This window comes from Palaemon carinicauda, chromosome 10, assembly GCF_036898095.1.
Source record: "Palaemon carinicauda isolate YSFRI2023 chromosome 10, ASM3689809v2, whole genome shotgun sequence".
NCBI classification, from domain to species: domain Eukaryota; kingdom Metazoa; phylum Arthropoda; class Malacostraca; order Decapoda; family Palaemonidae; genus Palaemon; species Palaemon carinicauda.
The window spans coordinates 64,562,675-64,578,250 of NC_090734.1; the positions used below are offsets into that span (position 1 = coordinate 64,562,675).

The window sequence follows — 15,576 nt, forward strand, 5'->3', positions numbered from 1 at the left end:
CAAATAAAGAAAACATTACCGGGATCTGAAATATTAATCCTTTCCGATACTTTGAAAACTAACGGATTGTCTGTCACACAAGCTATTTATACAGTAGGCTCACATCAACAATGTAATATTGAAGTCTGTAATCATTTAAATAACACTTTGGTAATTCACAAAAATCAACATATCTTGGATGTAGAAGTTTATAAACATCGTATTCTTACCGTTGCTGAAATCAATCACTCTCAATCAGTTGCGGATGGATCCCTTTTGCGATCTATTAAAAATAAAATCAATAAAGACATTCAAGACGAAGAAATTCAGCAGAAAATTTTTGAGCTTTTAACTAAATATCATGAGGTTTTTTCCACTACGGATGGATCCTTAGGAAAAACAGATGTGATCAAGCATCAAATAAGGTTAAAGGACAAGCAGAAAATTATCTATGTACCCTCGTACAGACTCCCTATGAAATTCCAGAATGAAATAAATGAGGAAGTAGGTAAAATGCTAGAAGAAGGAGTCATTAGGAAATCAAACAGCCCTTATAATTTTCCTTTAATAGTTGTACCGAAAAAAGATCGAACATGGCGTATCTGCGTCGACTTTCGTCGTCTAAACGAGGAAACGATCCCTGATCGATTCCCAGTGCCATGTACTGACGATATTTTGTCTTTGTTAGGTCAGAATAAATATTTTACCAGTTTGGACTTACTTAAAGGCTTTCACCAGATATCATTAGAAGTAGATAGTATCCCATACACAGCCTTCAGTACAGCCAGGGGACATTATGAATTTTTACGGATGCCTTTTGGTTTACGTTGTGCTCTTATAACATTTACAAGAATGATTAACATAGTGTTTGGAGACTTGTTAGGGGATATATTGCATGCCTATATGGATGATCTTGTAATCTTTTCCAACACCTTAGAAGAACATCTACGTAAGTTAGAACTAGTACTACAGAGATTAAGACAACATAATTTAAGGGTAAAGATTAGTAAGTGTGAGTTTTTCAAAACAGAATTAATATATTTGGGTTTCATGGTGTCAAGCCAAGGTCTTAAAGTAGTCCATGATAAGGTGTCAGCTATACGTAATTTTCCCATACCTACTAATGTCAAGGGAATACAGCAATTTCTGGGTTGTAGTGGATATTACAGGCGTTTTATACGCAACTATGCAATAATAGCCGCTCCTTTAACTGATCTTACGAAGAAGATTTCATATGGTCTGAGCAACATCAACAGGCGTTTAATACTTTGAAAGATGAACTGTGTAGTTCTCCTATCTTAAAATTTCCTGACTTCGGTAAGGAATTCTTCATTGCAACAGACGCCTCAGACTTAGGAGTAGGAGGGGTATTGCTTCAGCAATATGATAAAAATTTTTCCCGATAGCTTTCTATTCTCGAAAATTGAGAACTTCCGAAAGTAAGTATGCAGTAATAGACAAGGAAAGGCTAGCTATTGTTAATTCGCTAGTGCATTTCAAGTTCATAATTTACGGTTATCCCGTTAAGGTTCTTACTGACCATAAACCACTAACAGAGTTCTTTAAAGGCTTCAACCACAGCCCTAAACGAACTCGGTGGCATTTGGTCATTCAAGATTTTGGCGCAAGAATCGGGTATTTACCTGGGAAAGCAAATATCATTGCGGATGCATTATCACGCAACCCCGTGTCATCTTGTACAGAGCCTTTAGCTGTATTAATAGATATATCAACATCCATGCCTATTGTAAAAACAATATCTGAACAAGAAGATTTAGGCTGGAGCGCTGAATTGTTACAGACTGAGCAAAGAAAAGATCAGAAAATAGAAACAATTATAAATGCTTTGAAAGGCAATCGTAAGGAAACGGAATATATAAAGTATAAGCAGCAGAATTAAATAATCAAAGATAGTATTCTGTGTAGGACTGTGACAAGGAAAACCCGCAATACACCACATGTAACTAACGACCAGGTAGTAGTACCAATCTCACTTATTTCCACTGTCCTGAATTGGTTGCATGCAAATCCATTACATGGACACCCGGGGTTCTCATTGATGTCACAGAAAGCCAAATCATTGTTTTACTGGCATACAATGCTTACAGATATAAAAAGACACATAGCTAATTGTCGCACATGTCAGGAAAACAAAGGGCATACGAAAACACCTGTCAGCCTAGGGGCTTATCCCGTGCCCAATCAACCCTTTGAAAGAATACATTTAGATTTGTTAACAGGATTTTACGAGTCAGACAGAGGAAATAAGCACCTCTTAGTAATTATAGATGCTTTAACTCGATATACAGAACTAATAGCGCTTAAAACTAAAACTGCGATTGAATGCGCTAGGAAGTTTTACGAGTGTTACATTTGTAAACATGGAATTCCACACATGATAATCTCAGACTCGGGTGGTGAATTTAATAATCACTTTCTTACCTCATTGTGTGAATTCCTTAGCATAAAGAAAATAAATACCATGATATATCACCCAGAGTCGAATGGGCTAGTGGAAAGAGCAAATAGAAAAGTTTTAAATATATTAAGAGTAACACTAGGGGGATCAGACCCCAACTGGGATATTGCAATACCTGCGGCACTGAGTACTCTGAATCATTCATATCATATATCAATTAAAATGTCACCGCATGAAGCATTGTATGGTACCCCAGTTAGAACGCCTTTCCATGTATTAACGCCTACAACTAATCTATCAAATCCTTTACAAGAATGTATAAATGCAAGTATAAGTCGATATGATATCCTTCGAAAGAATTTAGAAGAATCACAAATCATAATGAAAAGGAATCATGATAAAACAGCGAAACCAACTAAAACATATACCGTGGGTGATAACGTATATATTCAAATCAATGTACGGAAAGGGCTCAATTATAAACTAACACCTAAGTTTGAAGGCCCATTTATCATTTTGGAAACATTAACGGCCAATAGGTTTAGAGTTCAAAACGTATCCCAACCCATGGATGAGAGAATAGTACCATTGGCTCACCTCAGAAATTAAAAAGAAAAGAGAGGAAAAGAAGTGAGGGAAATTTTTTTTTACAGGAGTAATTACATATATTTTTCTCGTTACAGGTTTCCAAGATGAATTTTTTGTTGTTGGGAGTGATATTGTTCGCTCAGACATTTTTCTCGTGTGGGATGAGCTCTAAAACTAAAAGTATAAATTTTAAATATGGCACTATAGTTGAAGGACAAGAAGACGTTTTTATTACATCAACCAACGTAGTTGTAGAAGTGAATATGCAAGCAATTTTTCTTCAAGAGAATGATGTCACTAGCTTAAGAACCGCCATTTCAAGGTTTTCTGCCTCATTGGATGAGTTGCATAGAAGACATTTTCATTTGACTACAGAGATTTTGCTTGGATCAACATTAAAAGTTGCAGAGATGCTATCTGATGACTTGAAAAATAAGACTGACGAGACAGGATCTTTGGCTTATGACCTTTTGATGTGGACTGTAGGACACGAACATAAAGAAAGACGAAATCCGTTTATTTATGCTGCATTAAACATCTTTGGGTCTGTTGCAAGTTTAGGTTTAGGAATTTCCAATCGTCTTAAAATTAGTAATCAAAATAAGAAAAATGAGTTCTTGACTCATGAAGATGAATTGATTATGTCAGAACTAAGGAATCAGTTAGCTTCAATCAATAAAAGTATGGATTTAGTAAATGAACATTCAAATAATATCATTCAGATTATGGAAGTACAGGATTTGTTGGCAACATTAACGTATTATGATTCAAAGATAGATCACATACATAACAGAATTGCACATTTCATTGAGAAATCCAAGGATTATGTAGAAGCTATAACGTTAGCAACTAAAGGTGTACTGTCGCTCCATTTGTTGCCTATAAATTACTTAAAGTTAATTCTGGAGAACGGAAGGGATAAACTAGGCTATGTTCCTTTGTTAGACGAACATAGGTTAGAATTTTATTACAGCCTAATTACAGTAAACGTTGATAATAACAAGATTAGGATTACAATTCCCTTTGATTCTTCTGATGCCTGGCAATCTTACAGGATATCACCATTTCCGACTTTCATGACGAATCACTCAAATCCAGTAATATCCAGTTTGACAAGACACGTATTGATTTCCCCAGACAAGGAAACATATACGGTCATTAAAGACTTAAATCAATTAACTCACTGTTCAGACGCAATGGATAGAAAAATATGTACAGCTGACTCATTTGAATTCCATAAAAACTTAATGGATTCATGCGAGTTAGGTATAGTGCTAGACGATGCTCTCTCCCATACAAGTGAAAATTGTCTGGATAAGCTTTATCCCTTTGACAATAATGAGTTCAATTGCAGATTGAACAATGGCTCATGGATACGCTACGACAAGGACGGCTTCAGTGTATCATGCCCTGACGGATCCACGTCCTTCACCCACATCTTCGTCGCAGCAGATGGTTGTATCGGGACTTCCCCTAATTCCATGGTGACTGGTCTACGGACACTCATCAGAGAACGAGCCTACTTCGCGAACTTCATGTGGACCTCTACAATGCCAGCACTTCCTCTCCCGTATAACAGACAGGTTGCAAAGCGGTTGATGAAGCTTACCGTAAGGGACCACCTGTCACCGACTTATAAGGAAATCCTTCACCCCATACTACTAGCAGGTCTGGCTTTCACGGTGGTGATATTTATCGCCGTGAACATCCTTGTTTGGCGTAGGTTACGGCACAGCAGGCAGCTACAAAAGAATGTTTCGCCTTGTCCAGACAATACTCCGTATTTAATTCAGTTTAAAGCCATTTGAAGTGGCCATCTCATTCGCTAAAGGAGTAAATTGTCGGAAAGAGTTTGTAAGAAAAGCTGTTAGTACGCTAGTAATATGTAATTGAAGAAATTATCTACATTGCACTGTTAAAAGTACATTTAAAACAACATTTAGAAAAAAAAAAATATATAAATCATTTTTTCTCTCGGCATCTAATAAAAATATATAAGCCGGAATGTTAAAAAGAAAAGAGAAAAAAAATATATATATATATAACAGAATCTATGGGCATCTAATAAAACATATCAGCCCTATATATATATATATATATATATATATATATATATATATATATATATATATATATATATATATATATATATATATATATATATATATATATATATATATATGTACGAAACCGTGGTATGTGTACGTACCAGGAATTCGTGTTTGTGCACTAATAAATTGAATTTTTCCTAAGGTAACAAATATTTTTATTAGTTACCGTATTATGTTAATCTATGTTTCTGACAAAGGTAACAATTATTCTTTAACAAGTTACCGAATCACATGTAAGTCAGTAGTTTTTTTTTAGTACCATATAATCATTTGCTAGCAATGTACTATATATATATGATCTTTATTTTATCATGCATTTTTTTTCTTTGCTTTGGTAATATCTTTTTCATATGCATTATTGTTATTATTTTTTAACCCTGGAACGGTACGGTTGGTTGTCCGCGACCCCGAGCGTAAAAAAAAAGAGGTTTTTCTCACGTGACTCACCCCCGTGACTGAATTTGTGGGTGATCGACCTGCAGTAGGTGTCTCGCCTACATGCTCTAGTAGTGTCCAGATGTGCATTGCTGTAGCTGTACTCCTTCCCCGATTTCTGAGACGCGTCGGGGTCGAGTGCGACCGAGTTTACCCTTCTAAGGTAATTTGCATAATTATCAAAGTTATTAGTATTATGAAATTGTCGTAGAATGGTGCAACTTGTATAGGTTATCAGTTGTGAAAAGTCTTGGTGGATTGTTTGGCTACCATGTGCATGATTTTTTTTTTAGTTAAAATGTCGTTCATCACCACGAGGACCATTTTACTGCGAGTGCCCCTTTTTCATTTTTTTTCATTTTTTTGCAGAGTCATTTTTCCGTAAGATATTGCCAAATAGTGTCGTAAAACTTGTGCTTTTTTAGTGGTTGAGAGTGTGTCTAGATGATCTGGCTACCCATGCGTGACTTTGTTTTTTTCAGATACGACGTAGTTATTGGTATATGGGGGTATTTAACTGTGGTTGCCAATTTGTGTTTTTTTTTTCAATATTTGTAAAAATTTACTACGTAGTAAGGAATTGGCGTATATTATTGATTTTTTTTTCATGTTTATGTGTTAGAAAGTGTGCCTTGATGGTTGTGCTAACACGTGCATGTCTTTTTTTTTTATCTGAGATGCCGTATATTAGAATGTTGGGCATTTTTCCGCGAGTGCCCCTTTTTATTTGTTTTGCATTTTTTTGCTTAGTCATGTTACCGTAAGGAATTGGCAAGTAGTGTCGCAAAACTTATATTTTTATAGTGTTGGAAAGTGTTTCTAGATGATCTGGCTACCCATGCCTATCTTTTTTTTAGCCAGATATAGCGTATATATAAGTATGTGTTCGATTTTCTGTGATTGCCATTTTTTCGTTTTTTCCCATTTCTTTCAAAATTACTACGTACTAAGGAACTATCACAGAGTAATGATTCATTTAGATGTTTATTTGTCGGAAAATGTGCCTTGATGGTTTGCCTAGCACGTGGCTGAAATTTTTTTTTCTGAAATGTGTATAATAAAATGTTGGCCATTTTTCCGCGAGTGCCCCTTTTTATTTGTTTTGCATTTTTTTACTTAGTCATGTTACCGTAAGGAATTAACAAGAAGTGTCGCAAAACTTATATTTTTATAGTGTTGGAAAGTGTTTCTAGATGATCTGGCTACCCATGCCTATATTTTTTTTTAGCCAGATATGGCGTATAAATAGGTATGTGTTCGATTTTCCTGTGATTGCCATTTTTACGTTTTTTCCCATTTCTTTCAAAATTACTTCGCACTAAGGAACTATCACAGAGTAATGATTCATTTATATGTTTATTTGTCGGAAAATGTGCCTTGATGGTTTGCCTAGCACGTGGCTGAAATTTTTTTTTTTTTTGAAATGCCGTATATTAGAATGGCCATTTTTCCGCGAGTGCCCCTTTTTATTTGTTTTGCATTTTTTTGCTTAGTCATGTTACCGTAAGGAATTGGCAAGTAGTGTCGTAAAACTTATATTTTTATAGTGTTGGAAAGTGTTTCTAGATGATCTGGCTACCCATGCCTATCTTTTTTTTTTAGCCAGATATGGCGTATATATAGGTATGTGTTCGATTTTCCTGTGATTGCCATTTTTTTGTTTTTTCCCATTTCTTTCAAAATTACTACGTACTAAGGAACTATCACAGAGTAATGATTCATTTAGATGTTTATTTGTCGGAAAATGTGCCTTGATGGTTTGCCTAGCACGTGGCTGAATTTTTTTTTCTGAAATGCCGTATATTAGAATGTTAGCCATTTTTCCGCGAGTGCCCCTTTTTATTTGTTTTGCATTTTTTTGCTTAGTCATGTTACCGTATGGAATTGGCAAGTAGTGTCGCAAAACTTGTATTTTTATAGTGTTGGAAAGTGTTTCTAGATGATCTGGCTACCCATGCCTATCTTTTTTTTAGCCAGATATGGCGTATATATAGGTATGTGTTCGATTTTCCGGTGATTGCCATTTTTTCGTTTTTTCCCATTTCTTTCAAAATTACTACGTACTAAGGAACTATCACAGAGTAATGATTCATTTAGATGTTTATTTGTCGGAAAATGTGCCTTGATGGTTTGCCTAGTACGTAGCTGAAATTTTTTTTTCTGAAATGCCGTATATTAGAATGTTGGGCATTTTTCCGCGAGTGCCCCTTTTTATTTGTTTTGCATTTTTTTGCTTAGTCATGTTACCGTAAGGAATTGGCAAGTAGTGTCGCAAAACTTGTATTTTTATAGTGTTGGAAAGTGTTTCTAGATGATCTGGCTACCCATGCCTATCTTTATTTTTAGCCAGATATGGCGTATATATAGGTATGTGTTCGATTTTCCTGCGATTGCCACTTTTTCGTTTTTTCCTATTTCTTTCAAAATTACTACGTACTAAGGAACTATCACAGAGTAATGATTTATCTAGATGTTTATTTGTCGGTTAAATTTTGTTTACTTCTTTTTTTGATTGAATATCATCAAATTTATTTAGCTAAAATATTATATTGTTTTACATTTTTTTTTTTCGATTTTATTTCCCTTCAAAAAATTTTCTTTGGGTCAGAATTTTAATTTTATAGTCGTAAAATAATCGACAATTATCCAGCAACCCACCATACAATTTTTATGCATATCCAAGAATAATTAGATTAGTAAATAACACCTTGAAATTGACATACCCTTCCTACATTTCAAGTGGCAGATTAGGGAGTCTGAGTCAGTGTGGTTGGCGGCCATTTTGTGGACATATCCGAAGCGTAAGTTGCCCTATCTATATATATTCTCGTTCCCTATAGAATTTGTGATATTTTGGTATATTTTTACCTGCATAAATATCATATTATATATTAAATATATGTATTTTTTTACGAAATTTTTAAGTACTCAAAAAATTACCTTTAGATATGGCCCCTGATATAAATGTAATTTACAAAATAATGAAGATTTTTTTACATATTTCTATTTTAGGATAACATATGTTTATTCCCTAAAAAAAATAGCCACTTCCTATTTCATTTGGGTACCCAAAAAAATTCATGAAATTTGGACAAATTTTTTTGGCTAAAAAAGTTACCCTTTTTTTCTCATTTCAGATCTTCACCTCCATGGGTCTGACTTCATCCAAAATATATCAGGATGTGTCCTAAACATTCAAGAATCAATTCCTAAAAGGATTTGTGCATATATGTATAAACTTTTTTTTATGAATTTTTATGTAAGGTCTTTTTTTTCTACTTAATTTTTTAAAATATTTATAATAAATAGTTTTTCTGTAGATGAGTAGTATTTATCTTTACAGTTGTTTTAAGCATTTATTGAAGTTTTTTTGGCAAAACAAAAAAGGAGGTTACTGCAAAAACTGATTTTTCAAGAATTTTTTTTGGTGTCGGAGTCGCGCGCGTCCGAGTATACCCTTAAAGGGGTGTCCGAGGAGCGTACCTTTCCAGGGTTAATGTGCCTATTTGGACATTCGTCCTCGTTTGATTATGGCTAAAGTTAAACAAAGAATAATACATATGTCCAGTCACACCTAGTAAACATGTTTTGGCTTGTTAAATTTTTGTGAAAAAAATTGAGATAGCTGGCCGAGGTTATGTAAGAGTTAAAATAGTTAATATTATATGTTTAAAACACATGACGTAATATGTCATTTTGGATGAAGATGCTAGCCGTGGGACTTGCTGTAGTCATTCAAATCATAAACAGGACGCACAATGCAGCCTCAACAATGTGACATTTTTCTTAAGCGTCAACACCATGCATCAGCGTGTGAAAGTTTGTGACGTCACCGGATGCAGGTGTCTTCCGAGATTGTGACAAAATTGCTATATAAACTAAGCATACGATATCTGTGATATCGATAATTTAGTCAGTTCATATCTATACTTCACCAGAATTGGTCATCTGACCAACCCAGCTCCCTCCAGTGATGGAGATGTTTAACTCTGTTGTTTTTAACTAATAAATACTTTTAAAGCTAATAAGATGTACTTCGTTACACAGCTATACACATCTTAAACAACACATACTCAATGTGTTCTTATAAAAGTAGCACACTAATACATGTACTGAATAAGAATTATTTGTTGTAATGTCCTCGGTGGTTAGGTCTAACTTTCAAGGCCTCAGCTACTCGTGCTCAGATACTGGAATTGGTAGTGTCTAAGTTGCCCTTACCTGCCAGTAATGAGGAAGGAGTAACTTCCGATGGCAACTCTGACTCAGTGTCTGATGGCATGTCCAAGGAGGAGAGAGAGGAGGATGTAAGTGTTAATCCTGGTTTACCTTTGTTCGAGGATCCGTCCCTAGTCAATCTCCTTTATGAGGGTCTAGCTAATTTTCCCTTAAAACCCAACACCTCTACAAATCCTTTTATTTCAGGAGGTAGGCAAGTAAACACCATTAATGCTACAACCTTTTAACCAAAGTCCAGGAGGAGAGGAGTATCAGTTAATTTGTAAGCGGATAGAGCTTTTGAAACTGGAGAACGAAGAGAGTGAAAGGGTCAGGAAACACGAGCTTGAGATTATTTGGTTGAAATGTGATTTGGCTAGGTGCCAAGCAGGGTCTCATCAAGTTAGTTCAACTAATGTGTTGAGCCAGGACAAATTTAATATCGGGGCTGCGTTGAAGTTAGTCCCTATTTTCGAGGAGAGTAACGTTCCCGTGTTCTTTAAGGCCTTTGAAAGGGTTGCAACTCGTCTGGTTTGGCCTCGAGAATTCTGGACAGTTATCATCCAGTGCAGACTGGTAGGGAAATCCTTAAGAGTGTATAATGCTTTAGAGGAAGGCATTGCCCTGGACTATGATAAGGTAAAGTCTCTTGTACTTAAGGCGTACGATTTGGTACCATAGGCTTATCGGTTGAAGTTGAGGACGGTAAATAAGCCCCCTTCCATGTCCTTCGTGGAATATGCTCGTCTCAATGAGGAACAATTTGAAGACTGGGTGAAAAGTCGTCAGGTTGGGACTTTTTCCTCCTTGAGAGAGCTCATGTGTCTTGAGGAATTTAAGAAGGTTTGTGGAAGGGAGATGAAATTACACCTAGAGGAGGTGAAGGCTGTTAATCTTGCCACTGCGGCCTAAATTGCAGATGAGTTTGTTCTAACCCATAAGGCTGGGTCAAGTAGTTTTAGTTTTACTAATTCATCCTCTCCTTATTTCAGGCCTCCTAAAGTAACCAGCCCGGGTAGAAGTTGGTCTAAGAATAATAACCCGGTTAATAAGACATTTAATCAAACCTTGTCTTCTCCCCCTAATAAGCAGGTAACTCCTGGAAAAATAGGAACTTTTCGCGGGAACTGTTTCTGGTGTAAGAAGCCGGGACATCACCAGGCTCAATGTCTTGCCTGGAAGAATTATTTAAGCCAAAACCCCACCAATCCTGATAGTCGGTCTCCTGTATTAGCGGTATCTAGAGTAAATGACGTGGCGTCTCTTACTAGCCAGGAGAACATCAATAATCCCCCAGATCATGGCATATCTTCCCCAGTAGATAAAACTAAACCTTCTTTGTGACCTTTTAATAAATATGTACACGAAGGTAAGCTGAAGACGTCTTCTGGCTCATTAGATCTTAAGTTTCTAAGGGATACCAGGTCAGCTAGGTCCTTAGTATTAGCTAGGTCATTAATGAACATGTGCTCTCTTTCGGGTGAATATGTAGTTCTGGATGGATTCCCAGACACTTTAGTATCGGCGCCTTTAACTCGGGCAGAGGTGTCTTTCCCTGAATATAGTGGCCGTATTGACCTGGCTGTGGTAGACAGTTTGCCAGTCCCATGGATTGACGGCATTTTGGGAAATGATGTGGGAACAGACACTCAAGGACTTGAGGTGTTTCCCATTGTATCTATCACTGCTATGCCAGTGACGGTAACTACTTGTGCTGAGGCTAAAAAAGCCGCTAAAGTTGATCTAGACTCGACATTAATTGTAGTAGTTTAGAAGTAGACATAGATGGGCCCAATCAATAACACGTAGAATTAGTTTAGAGATTTTTAAGATGTTGAAACCCGATTGTGACCGAAAATCCTTTATTCAAGCTCAGAAGGATGAATTTGATTCTGAGCTTGGAGGAACGGAGGACTTATCCAAGCCTAGGTTCGTGGTGTACGAGGGGCTGTTGAATCGTCTGGGCCGTCCGTTGACTAGGCCGGCACTCTCGGCCTCTGGTAACGAACAGATGGTTGTTCCCACCAATTATCGGGAGACGGTTTTGAGTTTGGCTCACGAAGATCCTTTTGCTGGCCACATTGGCATAGGTAAAACTTTTCAGAAGGTGGCCAAGAGATTTTGGTGGCCGGGGATGAAGTCTTCTGTAAAGAAGTATGTTGCCATTTGTGAAAACCTGTCAGGTGATGGGGAAACCTAATCAAGGGGTTCCTAGGGCTCCCTTACATCCAATTCCTTCATTAGGTGAACCATTTTCTGAATTAGTAATGGATGTAGCTGGTCCATTGCCCCATACTAAAACAGGTTTTGTGTATGCTTTGACAATTATGGATAGGGCTTCCAGATACCCGGAAGCAATCCCTATGAGGAAGATAACATCTAAGGCAATATTTGACAAGTTAAGAGATTTTTTTCTAGGTTTGGTCTTCCTTGTAAGATTCAGTCTGACTGTGGCTCGAATTTCACAAGTAAGATCTTTAAGACTAAGTGTGCTGAATTGGCCATTCAGCACCTTACCAGTGTACCGTATCACCCGGAAAGTCAGGGGGTGGTGGAAAGATTTCACCAGACCCTTAAGTCAATGTTAAAAAAATATTGTTTTGAGCAAGGGGAGGAGTGGGATAAGGGGCTTCCCTATGCTTTCTTTGCTATCCATAATCTTCCCAATTCCTCCACAGGTGTCTCTCCGTTTGATTTGGTCTTTGGACATAAGATTCGTGGTCCATTAGAGATTTCTCATGAGTCCAGGGAAGTGATTGATCAAAGCATAAATGAAGTATTAGATAGCCTAAGAAGAAAGTTATCTGTGGCTCAGCTATTTACCAAGGAGAATTTAGCCTCTGCTCAGGGTAAAATGAAGGCTAAGTATGATAAGAAATATAAGGTACGTTTTTTGAACCAGGTGATTTAGTCTTGGTTTTAGGTACAAGTCTCGGTGACTTTCTCGAGCCCAGATTTGAGGGGCCTTGGAGGGTATTGAGGAAGTTATCCGAGGTCAACTATGAAATTGAAACACCTGGTACTTGGAGGAAATGTCGTGTATTTCATATTAACCATCTAAAATCTTATTCCTGTGGTAGTGTAGAACCCAAGAGGGTACCTTTGGAGTCGGTAGTTCTATTTTGGACTCTGTTGATTATTTGAAGAGGATGAATTATGCCAGGTGTCTGCAGATGCTCTTAATACTAACTTTCAAAGTTTAGAGTTATTAGAATCAGGGTTGAAGCATCTGGAGGCACCTCAAAGAGAAAATATATTAAATTTGACAATGTCTTTCCCTAATTTATGGCAGAATTCTCCGGGGCGGACTGTTCTTCTCCAACATGATGTCGATATTGGCGATGCTTTGCCAGTTAAGCAGAGTCCGTATCGACTGAACCCAGAGAATCGAGCCTTCGTCGAGAAGGAAATAAAATACATGTTGGAGCATGACCTCATCCAGCCCTCCATTAGTCCTTGGAGTTCTCCTGTGGTGTTAGTAAAGAAACCCGATGGTGAGTTTAGAATGTGCGTCGACTATAGAAAGGTCAACGTACATACTAAAAGTGATTCTTTTCCTCTTCCCAGAATTGACGACTGCCTCGATCAGATAGGACCCTCCAAGTTCATTACTAAATTAGATTAGTTTAAGGGGTACTGGCAGGTTCCTTTATATGATCGAGCCAGAGAAATTTCAGCTTTTGCCACTCCATTTGGGTTGTATGAGTGTAAAGTCATGCCTTTTGGATTGAAGAACGCCGCTTGTACCTTCCAAAGGCTGATGAATAGAATTATTTGTGGTTTAGATGGTGTTGAAATTCATATTGATGACTTGGTGGTCCACAGCGATGATTGGGAGACCCATGTGCGTCGTTTGAAACGGGTATTTGAGGTCTTACTTGAGGCTGGTTTAGTGGTAAATTTGAAGAAATGTGAGTTTGGGAAGGCCAAGGTTAGCTATTTAGGACATGAGGTAGGTCTTGGGCAGGTCATTCCTAAATGAGCTAACCTGGATGCCATAGTAGGATTGAAGAGACCGTGTAACGTCAGAGAAGTGCGTCGGATTTTAGGAATGCTGGGGTATTATAAGCGGTTTGTGCGGAACTTCTCTGACATTGCTCATCCTATGACGGACTTGTTAAAAAAGGGTCAATAATTTATGTGGTCAGCGGATTGTGAGAAGGCTTTTCTCAAAATGGAAACTTGGTTGGTTTCCAATCCCATATTAACCTCCCCTTTTATAATAGCTGTGGATGCTAGTGATGTGGGGATGGGCGGAGTTCTCTCCCAACGAGGTAAAGATGGTATAGTACGCCCCGTTTCTTACTACAATCGTAAGCTGCTGGAGGCGGAAAGAAAGTACTCTACCATTGAGAAAGAAGCTCTAGCCCTGGTCCGCACCTTGGTACATAACAAGCCTTATGTCACCAATTTCTCCTTCCCAGTAGAAATTTGGACGGACCACAACCCGTTAGTATTCATCGAGCATATGAAGGGCGCTAATCAAAAGATTCTAAGGTGGGCTCTTGAGTTGCAAGAATTTCCTCTGGTTATTAAGCATGTTAGGGGAGTGGATAATTGTATCCCAGACACACTATCTCGGATGTAGGTCGGTATAACTCTGCTCTGTTACCTTGGTCCCGATCACGCTCCTTTCATTTTTATTTAATCAGTGTTTCTTTTTTTTGTTGCCCTGAATGTTTATTGTAGGAAGTCAGAAGACTTTGAGGGGAGGGCCAAAAGTTGACCGCTCCTCTGATTTTGGACAATCTAGGTTTAGATTTATTGATGGTTAAAGTCTGCCTCTTATGTGTAAATTTTTGGTCAATGATTATTGGAGGTTTGTGTTCAAAGAGTAGTTTGATCCTCGTACTAGTACATAGCCAGGAGGTGGGTTGTATCTTATTCCTGGAAGTGCAGAATACTATTAGTCATAGTGTTTAGTTATTAGTTTTAAGGTAGTATTGGTTTAATTGTAAATACCCTTTGTTTTTGTTTTTTTGAGTAAGATAATTTTCTTAAATTTTGTCTGTCACTGTTTGTTATTTACTTACTAAAAATTTTATTCAATTTGAATAAATTTTTTTCTTTGAAGGAGGGAGGTGTCACGTTCGTGTGTGTTTTTATATGCTGTTACACTATTTAATTTTATTTCAGTATATTATCAGTGTTGGAACTCATCTTTTTGTTCAGTGACCCCACCCCCCTTTAGTAGTTGTTAACTATTGAACAACCGTTATTAACTTTTATTTTGATTACTTTTGGTTGGATCGGACTAAGGGTGTCAGCGACGGAGTTGTGGTGGGATTGCCGAGTGTTCAGGATGCTAGTTCGGGCAATGTTTTCTCCCCTACAAGACGTACGCTGCAGCAATCCATATTATCGAAATTCATGTTTGACTTCTTTGAGGATATAGTGAATGAGGAAAGAGTCACTCGCGACTGCTTTTCTTCTTGACGTAGGCACGTACACGTTTACTGGCAAGCACGTAAGTCACGTGTGACTCGTCTTTGCTTTTTGTAACCCCTCTCGTGCAGGGAGCGCACGTAGAGGTGGGGCAGACTGTAGGATTTGCATCCGTTGTACCTTGCCGACCTCGCCATGATCAAGGATCTTTGTGCTGCATTATATGTCGGGGGTTGAATAGCCCGTGAGGAGCCATGTAGGGAGCCATCCCATGGGTAAAAGGTTTTCCCCTTTTACGTGCAACCTCGAGTTTCTTCGTTTGAGAGAATTAATTTCATTGGCGAGGGACATTGCCCTGGTAGACGTCTTAAGTTGATTGTGGATGACCTACTGCGCTTTTATACTTGCTCAGCGATGAGTTGTGTTGGTTTCTGCTGTTAT

The 15,576-nt window shown here is 37.6% G+C and overlaps 1 protein-coding gene across 1 annotated transcript in view; it reads right to left on the reverse strand.

Moving 5' to 3' along the window:
- Positions 1–15,203: 15,203 nt before the first annotated feature.
- The window catches only part of LOC137648029 (uncharacterized), a 117,065-nt gene continuing 116,692 nt past the window's right edge, over positions 15,204–15,576 (reverse strand). Inside the window, exon 3 of the mRNA XM_068380970.1 lies at positions 15,204–15,425. Within this exon, the coding sequence (XP_068237071.1) occupies positions 15,204–15,425 (222 nt within the window). The remainder of the gene's footprint in view (positions 15,426–15,576) is intronic.